Source organism: Amphibalanus amphitrite, unplaced genomic scaffold (genome assembly GCF_019059575.1).
Source record: "Amphibalanus amphitrite isolate SeventyFive unplaced genomic scaffold, NRLGWU_Aamphi_draft 000730F_arrow, whole genome shotgun sequence".
NCBI lineage: Eukaryota > Metazoa > Arthropoda > Thecostraca > Balanomorpha > Balanidae > Amphibalanus > Amphibalanus amphitrite.
The window spans coordinates 288,548-309,151 of NW_024882224.1; the positions used below are offsets into that span (position 1 = coordinate 288,548).

Sequence of the window (20,604 nt, forward strand, 5' to 3'; positions counted from 1 at the left end):
CTGTACCCGGGCGAGCAGCTGGCAAATGTGAGGCGCCCACTGCGCCGGCAGCGAAAGTTTGTCGTACCGCGGGCCAAAACTGAGCGGTATGAAAAGTCCACTGTGCCTGTCCTCATAGATCTAATGAACAGGATGTGATCTTCACGTAGATACCTATGCTCGGAGCTCTTTTGAAATGCACTGTGTTGCTAAGTTCGCAGCTAGTTTTCTGCTGATAAAACACCCCCTTCACCGTAATCTCACTTCACCCAATCCGTTCCCGAATCACAGCTCATCTTTCTGCAGCGTCGACCCGCCCTGCGGAGCTCGCCAGCTCTCGTTGATCTCCAGACCTCTCCAGAATGCGATCCGCTCGCTGAAGGCGGCGCTCCCCACGCTGGGCTGATTGTTCAGCCACATGTGCTGGCGATCCTCGGCCGTGTAGACGGGCCACATCGGCATCGACACGACGTCTGTGCTCGGGTAGCCCTGGCGGGCGAAGCTGATCCACAGCGAGACCATGAAACGGATCATCTTGTGCTCCTCAGAGCCGACCGCAACGGGAGGAGCGAGCCCGTTCTTGAAGAGGTACAGCAGATCGTCCGTGTGTGAGACGCCGTAGTCCCTCACACTGCCGTCCGCGGTGCCCAGGATCGCACTGAGGATCTTGGCGAAGCTCTGTCGTCCCGGGCCCATGTGGTTCAGGACGTACCTGTAGACAGGAGTGTGGGCAGAGGCCAGGTCGGCTTCCTTTGAAGTGCACGCTGCGATGGTGCGGTCTGTGTACACTTCCACTAGACGCTCGAGGTTTCCTTCACCAACGGGATTTTGATCGAAGTAGAAGCGGTAAATCTTCTCTGCCATGGCGGGAGGATCTTCCGTCACCTTGCTGATGGCCAGGATGTCTTTCGCCCAGACGTTCCAGTCCCTGGAGGAGTACTTGGGCGGCGACTCGGCCGAGTGGGTGCCGATCATGAAGGCGCCCTCGTCGTGGGTCATGCCGTGCAGCCAGGGCACGCGACTGAAGCGGCCCTCCCGCAGCAACACGTGTGGATCCTCGGGGAGGAACGGCGTGTCGGACTCGGCATCAACGCGAGCTTTGTAGACAATAGGCAGACCGACGACCAGATCAGTCTCCAGCTTCTGTACTGCCATCATCACCTCAGCAGCAGGCTTCTCACGAAGACAGGCGACGACGTCCTGCGAGCTCCCGCTTGGACATCCAAGCAATTCAGCGTGTCGCCTGGCCAGGTCGCCCTGCGGCTCTCCGCTGGCGGCGAAGTTGCAGAACGAGGCACCGGACTGGCTGATGGCTCTGGCGAAGAGTCCCTTGGATAACGGGCTGAGCACGTGCAGGCCGACACCGGCTCCTCCAGCCGACTCACCGAACAGTGTGACAAGGCTGGGGCCGCCGCCGAACGCCGCGATGTTGTCCCGCACCCACTGCAGCGCCAGACGCTGATCGTGCAGGCCATAGTTTCCCGGCGCCGCCTCGTCTCCTGTCGTCAGAAACCCGAACGGCCCCAGCCGGTTGTTAATGGTGACCAGCACAACCTGCTGGTCCATGAAATACTCCGGTCCGAACAGCGGACTGGCGTCACCGTCACCAAAGATGAACGCTCCTCCGTGAAGCCAGACGAGCACGGGCAGCCGGACCTTCTCAGTGGCAGTCGGCAGCCGGGCGGTGTACACGTTCAGGAACAGGCAGTCCTCGTCTCCCTCCAACGCGCCGGAGAAGGTGTTGAACTGGAGACACTTGCTGCCGTGCTCTGTGGCGTTCCGCACCCCCTGCCAGCCGCCGTGAGGCTCCGGAGGACGGAACCGGAGGGACCCGAGCGGCGGCGCGCCGTACGGAATGCCTGGAGAATAGAAAACAAACGGGGTCGTATGATTACTACTACAACAACATTAAAACACACTACACGGCAAAGATGGTGAAACACGTAAAAGTCCTAGTAGCTAGCTATGCTTCAAGTGGTAATTACTACTAAATATTCATCCTGATCAGATAAGAGTATCGAACACATTCAGTGGTAACGAGCGATTCATGCGACGATTAGCTCACCTTTGAACGAGGCGAACTCGTTTCCCATGAACGACTTGAGAATTTCGCCTCGGATATCGCCATTTTGCGTTGATACGATTGGACCCTCGGACGCTGCGGCTGAGACAAGCAGCAGTATTGACGCTGCCAAAAACAGCGTCAGATGCCGAACACACAACATCTGAAACAAAGCGCAAAACGTGCTCTTAATAAAACAGTCACTGGAACAAAGCACGCAGCTACCCGCACGCAGAGCGCCAAGCTGCGCCTGAACTGCACCATGATCAGGCCATTCATTGATCCAAGGACCATGACTCTCGGGCGGTGACTTGCACAATGTCACCCGCCGGTTCGAGGGGTGACAGCGCGTTCTTGGCACATTCCATGTTTACGCAGCCTCTCCCGGGCCCATCCAAGCAAAACTAGAATGCTGAAAACCTCGGACAGCACCGGAGCGAGAAATTATCCACGATAAGCTGAGACTGCACGAAAACCGCTGGTCATATATGCGCTCGAGCTCCTACGGAGGCTACTGTGTTCATTACTTTAGACAGAGCCAGATCTGATCATGAACATTTTACAGTGCATGGCAAACCAAGCTCATACCAAGGGATGGAAGCGAAATAAAATATCTTTTGATTCCGTCTTATCATAAAAATCTATGGACTGAATAGTGAACACTATGTCCCAAATGCCTCTCAACACAACACACCCACATCATATCACTCAGGGTTCGGTTCGCTTACCATATTTCCGCTGCGTATCTCCAGTAGCTGAGCCTATCCCTCCTCTCTGCTCTCTACACTCCGACTGACGAGGCCAGTCGCGACGGGCCGCGCAGCACGGGTGCGGATGTGCCGAGACGGACCGACCCCAGGGCGGGTGGGTGCTCGTGCGTCTATTGATTCCATTGGTGGCTCGAGGTCAGGAGCAGAGGAGAGGAGGGGGCGAGAGAGATGAGAGGGGACAGAGGGAAAGAAAGAGAGAGAGAGAGAGAGAGAGAGAGAGGGGAGAGAGAGGGGGAGAGGGAGAGAGAGGGAGAGAGAGGACAGGAGATGGGGTAGGTCAGGGCGACGGGAAGACGTGAAAGAAGAATGATATACGCGAAAATACAGGGAGATAATTGATAAGAGTCGACTTCAAACGAACAGGCGGGCATTGTTGGACGTCACATACACAAGTCACAACACTTTATCATCGAAAAACATTTAGCAGTGCAAGCCAATTCAGCATTTGCGGACAAATGCCCAACCCAACAAAAACTTAATTTATATTTGCTGTCACTGCAGCCATTTATTTAGAAACACTCAACCGAAACAAATATAGGAGATTCTTCCCATCAGAGTACCGTACGTAACAGTCAACATTGGAGAGTCATATCGCAGCCGACACGAGCACAACGTATGAACAGAGACAATCCCGAACAGACATGACCGGGACATGGGTGTGGGACGGAGTCGAACATCGAACAGCGCTCACATGTAGACAACATTACACAACCGTGACACGTGTCAACAATCAACAGTCACTTCAGTGGAAGTCCCGTTCATAGCCGGTATGCATGGAAGACGGTTATCATCCAACTTGGCCGTTTACAATTGCGCATTGGCCTTATCGAGGAAGCTTCCAGGTACAATCTGAACTCATATAAGGTCACCACTCACCCAGCTCTAGGCAAAATGAATATAAAAAATGTGAAACATCTGCCTCCCAACGCAAAAATGTTTGTCCATACAAATAAGTGTAACAAAAGGTAGAAAAAATGACCAAGATCCCATCTGGTTACATGATTCACTGAACCAACAAAAAGGATAGAAAACAATATCAAAATATAATCTTCAATGTAATTATAATTCTCTTCAGAGAATACCAACTCCAGTAGTACACCCAAATCCACAAACTCATCACTCTTCTATCAATCTCAACATATCAGTCTCTCCTCACCTCCCCACCCACTTCCCAAGCCAGCCAGCAGTCACCCACACATCACTCTCCGATCGGACCCAGTTTCCTCCATCGTCCTGTGCACCCGTGCACCGCTCACCGGCGCCCCCTCACGGTTTGTGCACGATCAGGTCCCAGGTGTCTCGCCAGGCGAGCGCCTGTACCTCGGGAGCCGAGAGCGGGGTCGTGCCGTAGGTCACCACACTGAAGCGGATGAAGGTGTAGACGGCGGCAGCCAGCCACAGCAGCACGCCGGCCGCCGCGGGCAGACGCAGCCAGCCGCCGGCCACACGACTGAGGGGAGAGGGCGAGAGGTCACACGGGGGTCTGAGGAGGGAACATGAGTCAAACAGGACGCATGGGGAGAGCAAAACACGGATAGAGCTAATCTATCACCAGAGTTATTTGGGGCAGGCTAGGGACACCCCGGAACTGGACGACTCATTGGTGCTCACTATGAGTCAAATGGGAGTCACGATCCATTACTCAACACTCAGTGCCAATAAAAGTTACAATCGTTCATCAATGCATTACCTGGAAGCTAATATAGCACCACCTACAGCTTCTACCTCATAAAACCATACCAACTCCATCCTCTCGACTGTATTGCGATTCTCACCCGAGCAAGACGAACACGTGGTCCACGATGCAGGCCGACATGAGCACGGCGAAGATGTAGGCCGGCAGGTAGTGGTGCAGGAAGAACGTGTGGTCGATGATGAAGTACGGCAGGTAGTTGAGAGCGAAGCCGAGCAGCACGATCAGTCCCAGGTCGCACATCTTGTCCCACTCGTCTGCAAACGAAGACGGTCGTTAGGGTAGGTCAATTCACAGCGGTCCTCAACTGTTTCAGGTACCCTCGATTCAAACTTCGTGAGTCTCTGATGCGCTGTGAATTTTTAGAGTGCACTGTGAAAACTTGGTCCTTGTACATACGACATACGAACCTTATGCGGTACTGCCACCTGGTGAAAAAAGTTAGTACTAGCAGTACAGTATTCGTATCCAGATGTCGCTAAAACTACTGATTCGAGTTCCTCTACTATCATCAACGTGTTCAGAGTGCATCAGTCTAGATTCCCAGCATTCACTGATGTGAAGAACAGGCAATGATACAGTTAATAAATACGCAATGGCTGACAAACAGGACATGAAGTGCTGGACACTGCCAGAACAAAAGCACTACAAGCGTTAGTAGGTATTAGTAAGCATTAGCACAATGCAAGTGCACGAATTAACGCAGCCCCAAGAAGCATTGGATGGAATAAAGAGAACTAGGGATGAAAACGTAATTGTTCAAAACAATTTCCTATGTATGAAAAAAGGCAATTTCTAAACAAATCCTACAATTTGATGGACAAGCAATCCCTTTCCTTCCAACCGGTCCTGTGGCGCAATGGATAACGCGTCTGACTACGGATCAGAAGATTCCAGGTTCGAATCCTGGCAGGATCGCAACTTTTCCCCTTTCAACACAAAATACGATTCGCTGCATGACGGGCCGTCGGCGTAACGCGACTCCTATCTGCCATCAGTGCCACCGATCCACATTACATATCGCATGCTTATCATTTAACCCGCGCCCAGATGGGGTCTGCCGAGCAACGCGGTCTGATGGGGGGGGGGCCATTTTGGCCCCCCCCCTCAGATCTCGAGAACCACGCAACATAGCGACAAGCGGTAAACGGTGTTGGATAGCCCCAGCGGGGAACTACCTTGTGACCCAATTTCATTGACCTCGGTCAAACCGATGACGTCACAGGTCAGGTCAAAGGTCGAATTTTCACCGTTTACAGGCATTTCAAGAAATGCGTTGTAAAATCGAGTAAAATGCATTTCATTGAAATTCATCGATGGAGAAATGTTTTTCAAACACATATTTTGCTATTTGAGGTCACTGATACCAGGTCAGGTCACAGAGGTCAGGTCACTGGGGGGTCACAATATGAAAGTGTCGTGTGATACATGTTTTATGGTCCATTTTACATGACAAATGCGATTATGTGGGTCAGACAGACTTTAGGGCCAGCTTAGGTCACGTTTTGGTCAAGGTCAGGTCAAGGTCAGGTCAAGGTCAGGTCAAATTAGGTCAAATTTCAAAGTTGATATTTTTGCATAAAATGGGTATCGATTCGATGCAGCTCGTCACGGGGAGTTCAATGGTGGTCTCCGTTTTGCGCTACGAGGTCTAGAATTGCTAAAAATTGAGTTCAAAAATTTGACGTCATCAATTTTTAACAGTTTTTTCGCTATAACTTGGCCAAAAAAAGAGGTATCGATCTAAAATTTGGTATGTATATCGAAGAGCGCAGGGACTATCACATATATTCCGGTTTTTTTCGAAATTCGAAAAATTTTTGGAAATTTTTTTGAGTTTTTCTAAAAAAATCAATTTTTTTTTTATTTTTAGGGGTCAAAATCCCAAAATTTCGAAAATCCGAGATAGCAGTTTTGTAGCGCCGTCTTTTCTCTACACAACCACATAAAGAACTTTAAAATTGCTTGTTAACTGTAGAATTGGTGAGCGTTTCAAGATGTCATGTTTTTTGCTCATTTTTGCTCGAACATGACCTCAGTTTGACCTCAATAACTCCTGACCTGAGGTGACCTGTGACTTGAAATTTTGTGTGAAGGTGTCAAATTGATGCCCGGTAAGGTACTGAAAATTTGGCGGCGCTGCGCGCCGCCGTTTTCTCGCTATTTAAGAAAAACCACAGGGGGGGCCAAAATGCCCCCCCCCCCCATCAGGGCGCGGGTTAAGCTCACACAAATATAAAACGCTACTTCACTTCCATACCGCACTGGTGTACCAAATGCATCTCACTTCTCAGTGTAACTGCGAATTACAAACCCTCCAGCAAGGCAATCCCACATTATTGACCACTGCGTAGCTCGCAGTTCATCGCCCCTACAGCCCACTCCCCCCTTCATCTCTAGCCTCTGCTCCCCGCACCGGATACTGGCGGTGTCTAGTTTATGGCCCGGCTCGGGTAACTGGGGCAGCTGCGCGTCAGATAACACCACAAACCCACGCAGGAAAACAAACCCACGCAGGCGTTCGTGTGTGTGTGTGGGGGGGGGGGGGGGAGGGACGGGCAAAGATGAGATTCCCGCTGACCGAATCGGAGGAGCTCGCAGGTCGCATTACGGAGTGAAGATGAGACGTAAGCATTTGCGCGCAGTCGCGCGACTTCTGACATGGAGGTGACTGCGGGCTTTCGAGGGGAGGACGAGGCTCGAATGACTGGACGGAACAATATCGTTCACTACCCCCCACCCCCCCCCCACCCCACCCCCAAATTACTCAGTCCTCGGTACTCACCCTCTGGGATATCGTAGCACTCTCGGCGGCGTCTCAGCAGGTAGATGCCCATAATGCCGGCGTAGGCCGCCAGCGACGCACTGGCCGCCAGCCACACGGCCGCGTTACCCAGGAAGTGCACCTGGGCGTTACTGTCCGGACTGATCCAGTACGCCACGCCGCGCTTCAGAGAGAGCCAGTCGAGCGGGTCGCTGGCGTACATGTGGCCCTGCACGGTCTCCTGGTTGTTGAACAGCATCTTGAGCTGCAGCTCGGTGAACTTGGCCCAGAGCGAGAGTCGCGCGCTGGAGAGGGGCAGCATCTCGGCGCCGGCCATGTCCTCCTGCTGTTTCTCGCTGCCCTCGGCCAGGGTGTAGCGGTGCTCCTCGGCGTTCCAGATGGTGTCGTCCTGCTGCACCACCTTGTCGCACGTGACCTCGAGCTGGTTGTGGCCCCAGTCGGGCAGCTGCTGGCCAGTGAATTTCAGAGCGGTGCCGCTCGGCTGGTGGATCAGACGCACCTATAGGACCAGCGGACGGGTCAGAGGGAGAGTCGGCTGGGACCGCAGAGGGCCGGGAAGAATTACGGAGCACGACAGGCGGATGGAGAGAAAATAAAATAAACGTTACGTGGTGCAACCAAAGCAGATTTATACCTCAATTACCCATCTCGTGAGCTCGTGGATATTCACTCTCCTCCTTCACCGCCCCACTGTATATTGGCCTCATCTCTCCAATTAGCACGGCCTGGGCCTCGTTTCATAAAAGGAATTACTTACGGCGTTCCGTCAATTATGCCAGATTTGGCGTATTTGATGCCAATTCGGTTTCATAAAGCCGGAGACCGGAGTAATTCACGCCATCGAAAGTACGGAGCTTCATTTACGGCGAATGCTCGATTCCGGACCAATTGATGCGATTTGGGTTTCATAAAACGACGTAATTAACGCCAAATATTTTATCAAGCTCTTGATATCAGTGGTGTAAACTACGCACAAAAATGTTGCGTGATTTTGAATTAATGTGAAGATTCGAAGCTAATTTTTAATATATTTTATAATTTTGAGCCCGGTGAGGAAGAAAGAACAGCCAAAATGAGAAAAAGAAACTGCAAATCTCCTGTACCAGTCGCTTTTTGTGGCCACTATCGGAATTTTGTTTATTCGCCGCGCCGCGCCACTTTCGTAGTTAGGCACTTCTGCTTAGCTGGCTTTCTGCTGTTTTTAATATATTGTTTTAATAAAGGATGGTCATCAATATCAATTTTGTTTTTTCATACATAATTTTTAAGATTTAAATTCAACATAATTGTTTTATAAATTCTCGTAAAAAAATAAGTGTTGACATGAAATTGTAATTTATAGGACGCTTGATAAATTACGGTAACTACGCAAATGTGCTTAGTTACGGAGGTGTAAACAATTCCAGTTGTGGCTTTGTGAAACGGATTTATTTGCGCTCCGTAGTTTGAAAGGGTGTGAATTACGGAAAGGTGTAAGTTACGGCAGAGTTTTATGAAACGAGGCCCTGGTCTCTCCCCGTCCCTGTGTTATCCCTCCCATCGCCCCGCTCCCCCTGCAGTAATTATGCAGCCCTCCTAACCTATCACTCCCTCCCTTCTGTCGTCGACCGCCCACCTGTGAGACGATGGCGTGCCATACGTTGCCGGTGTCCTTGCCGTTCAGCAGCTCCACCTTCCACAGGTTCTGCGCCGGCATCGAGATGTTGTAGTCGATGTAGCAGCTCACCTCCTGCGGGGGCGCGAATCGCGGGGGATCGGTCAGAAACGAAAATATGACAAGACGATCAGGACATCGTATGATCGCCTTCACAGTTATACAAAAGTCGATCGAGACTGTTGACGTTTGAACGCGAGCGGTACAAAATATGAAATAGACGAACGAGAACATCGAACACGAAAAGAGCTCCATAAATAACAACAGCAAACACTTGGACATCAGCGGTGCGATCTACAACACTTCTGTCGACTGTCTTTCTACCTGCATCACCACCAACCACCCGCAACCCCCCCCCCCCAAGCACCACTACCACTACCACTACCACTACCACTACTACTACCACTACCCCGCCCCCCCCGCGCGTCCTCGCCTGATTTCCGGGCGTCATTGGTGCGGCGACGTCGTGCGAGTTGAGCGCTCGGCTGGTCATCCCGTGCACCAGCTGGATAATGTCGCCGTGCTTCACCGGCTTGAACGGCGACGTCACGCGCATGTCGTCACTGTAACGACCGTGACGCGTCACGGACACGTATTGTGGCATCAGCTGCAAGTTTTGGAGGGATAAAACATGAGATAGGGATACAATTGCTTGGTCTAAACCAGCAGAGCGTCACGGAGTGAAATAGGACGAAATGGCAGCAACAATTTAGTACAGGTCATTACGTCGAGTATGATAGCTGTGCGAAAAGCGGCACCAAATATGGGAACATTTACAATTTATCAGTCGTTTTTGCAGCAACAGGGGCCGGCCGAGTGCCACGTCAGAACTTACCAGTAGCACTGCGCCAAGGTTTGAGAGATAAGAAGCGGAATACAATAGATAAGATGGAAAACCAGTGATAGCGGAACCGTCACGACTCTCCACATTGTTCCATTGTTTGGTGCCCTGGAGACATTACCTACAAGAATGTTGCATGAAAACAAAGAAGCAAGTTTTCTGCCTCGAGGAAGCTCAGGTGGGCAGAAGACAAAACACCTTTCGCCGTCCAGAATTTATCTTACCAGCCATTGCAGTACCCATTACAGCCATTACAGGAGATAATGCCTACAAGCATGTTGCATGAAAACAAAGAAGCAAGTTGTCTGCCTCGAGGAAGCTCAGGTGGGCAGAAGACAAAACACCTTTCGCCGTCCAGAATTTATCTTACCAGCCATTACAGAACCCTGTGATGGCGGAGGCTGTGATGTCCTCGCTAGAGCCTCCCATGATTGTCCCCCATCCTCAATCACCATTACCCCACTGGCCACCACCCCACCCCCTGCCTGTGTCTCACATGTCGGGCTGCTTGACGATCCACCAGTTGTTGACGTCCTTGTAGGAGTAGCAGGAGACTTGCTGCTGGTGGGAGGACCCCCTGTCGTCGTCGTATTTGACCGGGTAGACGCCCTCGTGCGAGTGCAGCCAGCATGTTCGGCCCAGGGTGTGTCGGAGCGTCACCTGGGAGCCGTGGCCCACCTCCAGCGGCTGGTTCTGGATGATACTGGCCAGACCGCCCTGCGGGACGGCAGGAGGAGGAAAGACAGGTGATCAGTCAGTGGTACGGTGTGGGGAAGCCCCCTACCACGGTGCGCTGTTCAGTGGATATCGCTTCATCGGAAAGAGAGAAGAACACGACGGCCGAACGAGATAATATTATCACGAAGAATAAGGGAGTCAGTAAAGTCATGAGACACATCTCAGTAAAAGACATAATAGTGTTATTCCATATTCGCAAGTTATATGATAAAGAGGAGTACTTGAATGGCTGCACCTTTGCAATTGATGTTAGCATAATCCGTGTTGATGAACGGTTTAGCTGAATCCATTGCCAAGGTTTGCATATCATCCCCACAATTTAAACATGTTCGTATCCCCTTTGGTTTCCCCATGACTCACGTCGAGGCTGGCCTGGAAGGCGCTGGTCATGACGTTGTCGTGCGCGCCGGCCTTGTGCAGCACGGTCAGGTGGGCGTAGAAGGAGGCGCCGTAGACGAGCAGCGGCACGGCCAGCACGGCCAGCGCGCGCGCCGCCAGCTGGGCCAGCAGCTGGCCGCTGGTCACGCGCCTGTCCGGGATCAGCGTCCAGAAGTCGCGGCAGACGATCACAGCGCCCAGCAGCAGCGTCAGCAGGCCCGAGTACCGCACACTGGAACAACGGATCAGGTTAAACGATCAGAGGGTCAGAGCAGCGCACACTGGAACAACGGAAACAGGATTAGCAGTCAGAGGGCCGGAGTGGCGCACAATGAAACGGGTCGACAGTTAAAACTCACAACATTTGAAGATAAAATAAGAGAGAGAATAATAAAGAAAATGGTGATCATAGATTGGTAAATGGTAGCGTGCGAACTGCGCTCTCCATACCTATGCCATGAAGCAAAAGATACATAACTCACAGTATGTAGAGTAACCAAGAATCGAGAACCCAGTCCGTCAATTCTCACAAGTCACAACTCCCCCACGCCGCGAGTCATCCACGGCCCTCACCTAGTTGCCGCTCCGAGGAAGACGAACCCGGCGGTGAGCCAGCCGAGCCAGGGGAGCGAGAAGGGCCGCTCACGGTAGTGGCGGAACCGAACGAGGCAGAACACGCCGAGAACAGAGAACAGCAGCAGGAACGGCTCCATCAGCATGAACCGCGACTGCACCAGCACCGCGTTATCTGCCGGGCGGAGGGAGGTCAGTACCGTGTGTCACGAGTGTTATCTGCGGATGGAGAGAGGTCAGACTTAGTATAGCACGGGATAGTGGTGAAGGGTGGGGGTGGGGTCTGAGAAATTATAGCAGGAAGGGAAAACACAAGGCGTGTCGTGTCGCCCTGAGGACAACTCAAGGCGCATAGGCATAGGCTAGGCATGGGACGACACAGCATGGATTGGAAATGAGGATTACCGATATCGGAGACAGTCATAAATGAACGAGGTTATAAATAACTGAGTGCCGAGTAAAAACGCGTCCAAACAAAATTAATTGCGATGCCGATCGACAGCGTGACGAAAAAAAGCAAAAGTCAAGGTAATCTTCAAGACATGCAACGGTGCAGATTGCAAGTCACCAAACTCGTAATCATTTGATCGGCATCATTGCCTGGTAGAGCGCAATCACAAATAAAGCGACATGTTACACTGAACATAAAGTCTCAGCTCATCTCAAAGCTGCAAAACACTTGCCTTGGCTGACGAGGATGCAGAGGAGCTCATCCAGAGAGCATAGGAAGGGGTAACTTACGCGAATTCAGGATGCATACGGATGAGTTTAACAATCAACTCGTCCCGAGTTCGTAAGAAGGATGAGGCGGATAAAAACTGAAGGAGCAGAAAAGATTGTCATTGTTAGTGAGGCTTTCGGTCAGGGGAGTCCCGAACTCGAACGTGAACAAGTAAACACGGACAAAATAGTTCACGTCTTACTTGCGTCGAAGCCTCAATTTTTCATCGACTTCGATAAACAAACAAGAGTTAAATGTGCAGATTCCAAAACTAGGCACCTGCACACAGCAAACAAGCGTTCCATAATCCAATGAAACATTTACAAACCTCTCTCCTCACCTGCCTGTGCCAGATAGAAGCCCTTCCCCAGCCACAGAGACCAATGGGCACCTTTCTCTTCCCCCCTCGACAACCAAGCAAAGTAGACATCTCCTTCCCTCACGCACCAAAACAGAGATCTCCCCCTCCCTCACCCACCTAACAGTAGCAGAAGTCCTGCCAGCCCGGCGGCCGGTCGTGACACCCCCAGCTGTCTGAGCAGGCAGTAGGAGGCCGGCAGCAGCAGTGACCCAGCCACGGCCGGCAGCAGACGCAGAGCGTACACGGGGAAACCCTCCGGGTACTCGGAGCCGATCCGGTCAAAGTTGAAGTTGCCTGCAGAGGAGAGAAGAGCGAGTTGTGAGCACAGTACCTCACTGTGAGGTACTGTGAGAACGAGATGGTGAGGGTAGTCGAGCAGCCATGTAAGCTGCTAACATTGGTAGTCAGTCGTCGCCAGGAAATGACAAGATGCAGGCAAAGCGGTTAAATAATCGAAACTATCGGAACATAGAGCCTTGATAGACATGACATAAAACTAGAATGATACAAAAGATCGATTCAATTTCACGGAACCACTTTCTAAAAAAAGTTCCCGAGTCGACACTGTTTCATATCACATCATGCGCACCCAGTCCGCTGTCCATTGTCCAGCCATAAGTAACATCATCCTCCCCGTCCCGTCGCACTCCCACTGACCGTCGAAGCCGGCGAAGTGGGCGGCCAGCGCCAGCAGCTGCTTCCCCAGCGGAGGCTGGGAGTCGAAGAAGAACATGTTGTTCACGTAGTAGCCGGCGAACTTGCCAAAGTGCAGCTCGTCAAAACTGCGGTAAAAAAGCTCGTGTCAAATAGGGCGGGCTCTGTGGCACAGAGAGGTCCGGTATTCAGATGTTATATCAGACTATGAGTTTGTACACACAATGGTCTCCGGTGGTATCTTTGATCTCTGGCGTGCTCTCTGACGCAAATGTACGGTTCGAATGCACCTCTTCAGTATGTATGCAGTAGCAATTATTACTATTAGGCATCAGCATACAACACACCACACTACATCCCGTCCTTGAGCAGCATACAATACATCCCAATCCGTGGACTATTCATAAAGCATATTTATATCCATCGAGAGACCACTTTTCAAGTGAGATATCTGCTACATCCCGCCGCCCTCCACTTCTTCGCCCATTACTAACACGATGGCCCTCGGCAGTCCGAGCTGGTGCAGCCGGGTCAGCAGGCCGCCGACCAGCAGCAGCAGCGCCACTCCGTCAAACCCGTGGTGGGGCTGGACGCCGCCGCTCGCCGGAGCCGACGAGGAGGCCGCCGCCGAGCGGGACGGCTTGGGTTTGCTCTTGGTGTCGGGTTCATCCTGGGATACAGTCAGGAGAGATGGAGAGTGTCAGTGTTGGGCGTCAGGTTGTGTGGGGGCAATACAAGATGGACAATCAGGCCTGGTGCGCTGAGCATTGGTTGAACAATGAACACGATGCGCAAAGTATCTTACTAGTTAGACAATCGGTGTACGGTGGAAATATGAAAGGGAAAAGGGGATAACAGGAGAAAGAAGCAACAGTAGTCGTAGTACCCAGAGGTGGAAGGAAAGGGAGGGCACGACGGGAACGCAGATCCAGGACGAGATAAAACCAGGACAGCACTTAGCTATTAGCAAAGTAATCTTGAGCATAGCCAGGGGATAGTTGAGTTGATGCATTACCAAAAATTCCGGCCAACTAACAAGGCGCACAGACTTAACATCACAAAAATGGGAGTCACACGGCATATTTTTATAGATATGAAATATCTGGATGTTCCGATCTCCTCCACCAGCCTTGGTGGAGATTATGTGTCGGTAAAAACGAGACCCGGCTGGACCAGTTATTGCAGCTGCAGCGTCGGCCCGTCAACAGATAACGACCGGTAACGGCGTCTCACCACCCCCGCGCCGTCCATACCAGTGATACCAGCCAGCCTCTGGCCTGTGTCCGGCCACTAACGCGTCCACGGCAGCGGTGCCTCACGATTCGTCGGAAGGTCATCTCAGGCTCAAAAGAAACGATATATACCATTCGAAAGCTGACGGTGAGCTGAATCCAAAAATGTATTTTTTATCAAAATCGATCGATGGCCTTTTTTGAAAATTGCGTTTTTGTAAAAACTTAATAATCTTTTATTCAACGGGCTGTCCCGGACATTCTTGAAAACATAAACATGTATTTTTGAGTTCCAGTGAAAGCTGAACGCCAAAAGAACAATATTTAGCGAAGCAATATTTCCAAACAATAATATGCGTCTCCCACAGCCGACAATAAGGCGCAATCACACAGTTCAGTGTCACGATGGACCAAAGTCAGCCACACAGAAGCGTGAAATGACCCTTGTCGACTCGCAGACCCGGCGCTCTCGGCCCGCCTGACCGGCCACGGAAAGAACGTTCGGCTCTCGTTCTACTAAACAAATGTCATATTTGTCAGTTTAACTGTCCACATCGCTATTAAAGTTATTCAGGATACCTGTGAAGAAAATTCATTGTTCTGTCATCTTCACATCATGCATTAATTTGCATTTGTTCATGTCTACTTTGCTCAATTGAGCTTGGTATCATGCCCATATAAGGAAAATTGGCCGCGCTGAAATGTCAGAGGTTGCACCGGCCTCAGCTCGGGTGGAGTGGGGGTAGCGCCCGGCGGGGCAGGGTAACCTTTGACCGGTCGCACGGCCGAGCAGCTGTCACCAGTACAGCCTCTGACAGTGTAACCCCGCTCACTTCCCCTGCGCGGGCACTGATCGCAGCTGGATGGAACAAAACATGTATAAGAAAAATGTAAATTAAAGCATGTTGTAAATCAAGCAGAACAATGAATTTTCTTCACAGGTATCCTGAATATCTTTAATAGCGATGTGGACAGTTAAAGTGACAAATATGACATTTGTTTAGTAGAACGAGAGCCGAACGTTCTTTCCGTGGCCGGTCAGGCGGGCCGAGAGCGCCGGGTCTGCGAGTCGATAAGGGTCATTTCACGCTTCTGTGTGGCTGACTTTGGTCCATCGTGACACTGAACTGTGTGATTGCGCCAAAGGAAGACTGCCACCTTCAAAAAGTTTTCTCAGATCGGCCTATGATTTATTCCCTGGATAAAACAAAATTTTAGAATTCACCTGACAAAGTATCATCACGTGAATCGCGAAAAAATTATCGATTATCATACAATTATCAATCGGTTAATGTCTAGCGACAATGTTTACACATCACTTGACTTCAACGTCATAAGATTATTACATTTTATTTGAAAAAGTAAGGTATTTTATGATTTACTAATATATGATTTCATAAGCAATTGGCCATGTTTAATTTATTTTGCATTTAACTTCGTAAAACATTTAAAAATCATGGCTCATTTGGAATGGGTCTGGCCCATGTTAAACCCCATTTCCCACACTTTTTTGGAAAAAATGAACTACTGAATATATAAGTTTAACTTTTATTTTGACACTCCAAAATTCTTCTCTGATATCGATCGAAACAATCAAAGTTTTGACATATGTTTGCCAAAAGATAAGAAAATTCATGTTTCAAAGTTATCGATAAACAGTAGAGATGTCGGTTTTCTTGGACTAAAAAAATGGCATCAAACTGAACTTTTGTCTCCGATTTCTCGCAAACGGGTACGAATTTCGGAAAACCGACTTCAGTCTGGGACATAGGTGGCTCAGGTCTAGTGAAAACCGTTTTGTGAAAAAAAGGTGGCAGTCTACCTTTAATGTCGGCTGTGGGAGACGCATATGCATGTTCGGAAATATTGCTTCGCTAAATATTGTTCTTTTGGCGTTCAGCTTTCACTGGAACTCAAAAATACGTGTTTATGTTTTCAAGAATGTCCGGGACAGCCCGTTGAATAAAAGATTATTAAGTTTTTACAAAAACGCAATTTTCAAAAAAGGCCATCGATCGATTTTGATAAAAAAAAAATACATTTTTGGATTTAGCTCACCGTCAGCTTTCGAATCGTATATACCGTTTCTTTTGAGCCTGAGATGACCTTCCGACGAACCGTGGCCTCGTAGCTGGCCCGCGCTCACATTGTGCCCGAGAAGCAGACTCCAATGGCCAGCGATGTGGTCCGGTATAGCTAGCGTGGCATGCAGTTCTGTTAGGAAGTCTGACATGGCGCATTCGATGAAGGCTGAAATCGTGCCACCAGAAACGTTCAAAAGGATCGTAGGCTTCATACCTGTTCCAGATCTCATGGATCCAGAACATTTATTGTCATTAAGACCGTTAGATTATATTCATGAGTGATCAAAATGTTTATTACCTAAGTTCCTGTCAATAAAATATCCGATACCGCTCAAAGCTCATCCGCAATTCGCTGATGTCAAATTCAGAACGGACCTCTACCTGGAACGGCCTATTTGAATTCCCAGGAGCCGGCTGCCGCTCTGCCTATCCCAAACCTGTTTTTTTGCCCAGGCTCATCCGTTTCACAAGGTCAGTGACCTCGGGAGAGGGACGCATCATCTACATTCACCGGTACACCACTGTCAGTGTGCCACGTAGTCACGTATCATTGGAGTCGCGCCGGTCTCCGCGGGGGTGGGGGTGGGGAGGGTGTCTGCGTGCGCTGCGGTGTGGGTGAAAGGAGATCGTGGTGAAGGGCAGGGAGGGGAGGGGAGGGCAAACCTGCACGCCGGGGATGCGACAAAACCTGGCCGGAGGCACCTGGACAGGTATGGGGAGGGACGACGAGCTGAACCGGTCGAATGGGGTGACGCAATTGACATGTTTACCAGCCGTAGTGGGGGCTGGAAAGAACATATCACAGAGGGAGAAAGAGAGGGAGGGAGAGAGAGAGGGGGCGGACTGAGGATAACAAAGGGTTGGACTGAGAGAAGGGATGCCACGATCTAGGGAAGGCCGTGCGGCGAAATGGCCCGCACGTCCGTCCGTGCTGCCAGAGAGTCAAGGCCAGCGCCGGCGCCGGGGGCGGGAGCCGAGCCTCCGCCGCTGTGCCGGTGACCGGCCGGCCGTGCTGGGACGGACGCCGCGCCGGCCGGGGCATTGACCAGCAGAGCTCCGACCGGCCGGGCCCCGAGCGGTCACCCGGCGCGACCGGGCGGCGAAACGGGAAGCCGGGAACCGCGGCGGCGGAACCAGCACCGCGGAACCACTGGAGTGGAGCTATGCATCAAAATTGCATGGTGCAGCGAGCGCTGGCGATTGTGAGGGTGTACTGAGCCCAGACGGTTGTTGGAACAGCTTTCTAAGGGATGAGAAAAACAAAACGGCGGGTGGAATGTGGGACGGGCAGAGAAAGGGTGGCATTACGTGTCGACTCAAACTGCAGATAGTAACGCTAAGTGACCACAAAAAGCAGCTTGACGAAACATGCAGACTGAAAAGCACCATAAGGCATGAGCTCGACACTAAGCAATAAGCACTGGCCCGCGGTCTAGATGCACAGGTGCCTGATCGCAAGAACATCTGCGCTTGAGCATACAGCCGTATGTTCAGGTGCCACTCCACAGCCAAGCATCATCTAGGTCTCACTCAGCAAAACAGACCACATCTTGTGTCAACATTAAGCAGCCCACTTGTCTACCACATCAACCCGCCGTCACCTGCCTATAACCAGACAGCACAGGTGAGCATCACTCAGCCGTGACGTCACACCGTCTGTGTGAGTGTGACGTCACGTCGTCACGGCCCTGTGGCGGTAACGGGCTGCCAGGAGCGGTAACGGTCCCGAGCGCGGGTCGCCGCCGCACCGCCAGCAGGAACAGACGAGACCAAGCGAACTCCCGGGCGAACTTGTGGAAAGTTGGAAACATAAAAACGCAACAATCCATGGCGAAAACACTCTTCATTGCCCGCCGCCCGTTGGTCCTTGCATTAGTTGAGGTTGGTGTGATATCAGCACTCGTCACTTTATCGCTATGCTCTCCTCCACCCTCTCGAATGAACGGGCTTGGTGTCATCTCGGGCGAGCTTCGGTCAGATCTGACCCGAGCCGATCCATCGAGGTCTAGAATTATATGTCAAGTCTAGGATGGAGTCTCTGAATGAAACAGCCAGTCCGATTGGGCTTGAGCGAAACCCTAACCAGCAACAAGGTAAGTTGCTCGTTGATTGTCTCACAAGCTGACCAAACCTCAATGGTAAGCTCTGATCGTGAGCCAGGCAGACCTGGTCTGCCTGGAACTACAGATCCCGGTGGCCGAAAAGTGCCGTCCCTCAGTGGCGGAGTGAGCTGCGAATGAAATCTTGTCCCTGTCACCTTACGGCCTGTGGAACAGACGGTAACAGAGCTACGCCCCCTCGACATGACGTTCCTCTTCCAACGTCGCCCAAAAGGCAACCACAATAAGCGACTTACAAAGTTGGTCACTGGACGAACAGCTGGACCAGACTCGATGTGCGGTCTCGGGTCATTGCACGGAAGGGCAGTTTGTAAATGGGACCACGACTATGAGCAGGGAACTTCTGGCCGAAGCTTGACCAAAGGGGACACTCATCAATCCCCGCTAGGTCGGTTCATTGTAAATGCAGCAGCCAGGGGCAGGGCGCCCGGTATGCCCCGGAGAGTGCCCATGTTCGGGCCCAACCGAGAACCGGTCTGCCGGCTTTCCAAGGCGAAGATGAGCTGGCACTGCCACGTGAAAGTGAGCCATGGGGCGCCCACCGGATCGGTTGTCATGGCAACGACCGGCACCGCTCAGCTGCTGCCACGTGACACGCGCTGGCGAATCCTGGGCGAATCTGCCGGCCGGAGGGCATCCCTGTAGGATAAAGTGCAGATAAGGGTTCTTTGACCATGTTGGTCAAAATCGGCATGGACAGAAATCATGGGAAAAAATGCAGAAAACTTCAAGGGCGGTGAATGGGTAAGTATGTTCTAGTTGGGCTCCAAAACGCTCTGGGCCAGCTCTGGGCAGATGAGAAGTGGGAACAGGGCAGGTCTTGCAGCTACTCAACATGACGACATCACAGTCAGCAGAAGCACCTGATCATGGACAAAACAAATCGACCATTGAATATGTACCTAAGTGAACTCTTGAACATCTGGATTATTGCAGATTCAATTCAACTAGCAAGAATCAGGTTTAGACTAGAGGGACAGCATGTTGGCTGTTGACACTCAACTTTCAGACAACTCCTGACAGGAGGTAAATCAAAATCAATGGGAACGGCACATCACGGATTTCAGTTACGCTGTCTGGTTGTAAGATCATCACCAGAATAACTAAGCCTCATAGAATAGGTATGAGCTAGGTAGACTGTAAACTCACGCTGTCACTTGAAGCCACAAGACTTTTCTTGATCTTCTTTAGTTTCTCGATTCCAGTCTTCACGAGATCTTCGTCGTCGTCAACCACCTGTCCCGTGATAGCATCAGTGGCCTTTTTGGGAGATTTCTTCTTCCTTTGGCGGAGATCTGAATCTTCAACAGCCATTTTGCTACAAAATGACTTACTGACACGTTGCAATTCGCAATAAGAAGCCCACAATCAGACCGCACCCGTGCGAACACCCAACACTCGCGACTTTTCACTCGCAACTGACGCTTGGCACAGTGCCAGGATACTGGTGATTTCTTGGTGAACTCTTTATATTTATGCAAATAGTGACTAGAATTCTAGGCAAAGTCACTAGTTTGAGAGACATTAAATCTCGCATAATGCAGGAGCTTTGTTCAATTCATTCATACGTATCTGCTACCGCTAGATAGATTTACAATTGCCATGGTGATTTGCTACAAATGTTCAAAATGTTCAGGAAGTTGAAAAAAAATAAACCGATGAAGCTATGAAGATATGATATTTCATAAGTTTCTTATGCTTGAAACACTAATCGACAAAAAATATTCAAAAATTTGTACCTGGAAAATATTTGACGTAAGAATCATTCACAAAATGTTCTGCAGCTAGAACACCTTACCTTACCTTACCTTACCTTATCGGTTATCGGGTAATAAGGCCACTAGGCCTGGAGGTCCCGCTCCCATCGAGCGTGTGTGACAGGTAAAGGCGAGGCTCTTAATGGTAGGGATTCGGGATGTCGTACATCTTGTTCGCCCAGTGTCGGTCCAGTCGTGCCTT

The 20,604-nt window shown here is 50.8% G+C and overlaps 2 protein-coding genes and 1 non-coding gene across 3 annotated transcripts; 1 reads left to right on the forward strand and 2 right to left on the reverse strand.

Moving 5' to 3' along the window:
• Window positions 1–78: 78 nt before the first annotated feature.
• On the reverse strand, window positions 79–2,809 carry LOC122365321 (venom carboxylesterase-6-like). The gene is made up of 3 exons (XM_043336449.1): window positions 2,770–2,809; window positions 2,045–2,204; window positions 79–1,838 (listed from the first exon to the last, which is right to left on the reverse strand). Exons 1-3 carry the CDS (start codon window positions 2,770–2,772, stop codon window positions 265–267), a joined length of 1,737 nt encoding a protein of 578 aa, XP_043192384.1. The 5' UTR covers window positions 2,773–2,809; the 3' UTR covers window positions 79–264.
• Window positions 2,810–3,290: 481 nt separating this feature from the next.
• LOC122365318 (protein O-mannosyltransferase 1-like) lies at window positions 3,291–20,089 on the reverse strand. The gene is made up of 12 exons (XM_043336443.1): window positions 19,795–20,089; window positions 13,704–13,879; window positions 13,213–13,337; window positions 12,673–12,849; window positions 11,474–11,648; window positions 10,883–11,132; window positions 10,281–10,501; window positions 9,377–9,506; window positions 8,905–9,018; window positions 7,290–7,788; window positions 4,587–4,761; window positions 3,291–4,261 (listed from the first exon to the last, which is right to left on the reverse strand). The coding sequence occupies exons 1-12, from the start codon at window positions 19,957–19,959 to the stop codon at window positions 4,078–4,080; spliced, it is 2,391 nt and encodes a 796-aa protein (XP_043192378.1). The 5' UTR covers window positions 19,960–20,089; the 3' UTR covers window positions 3,291–4,077.
• On the forward strand, window positions 5,350–5,422 carry Trnar-acg. Its single transcript has one exon. It is a non-coding gene; the product is annotated as a tRNA-Arg (tRNA).
• Window positions 20,090–20,604: the final 515 nt, after the last annotated feature.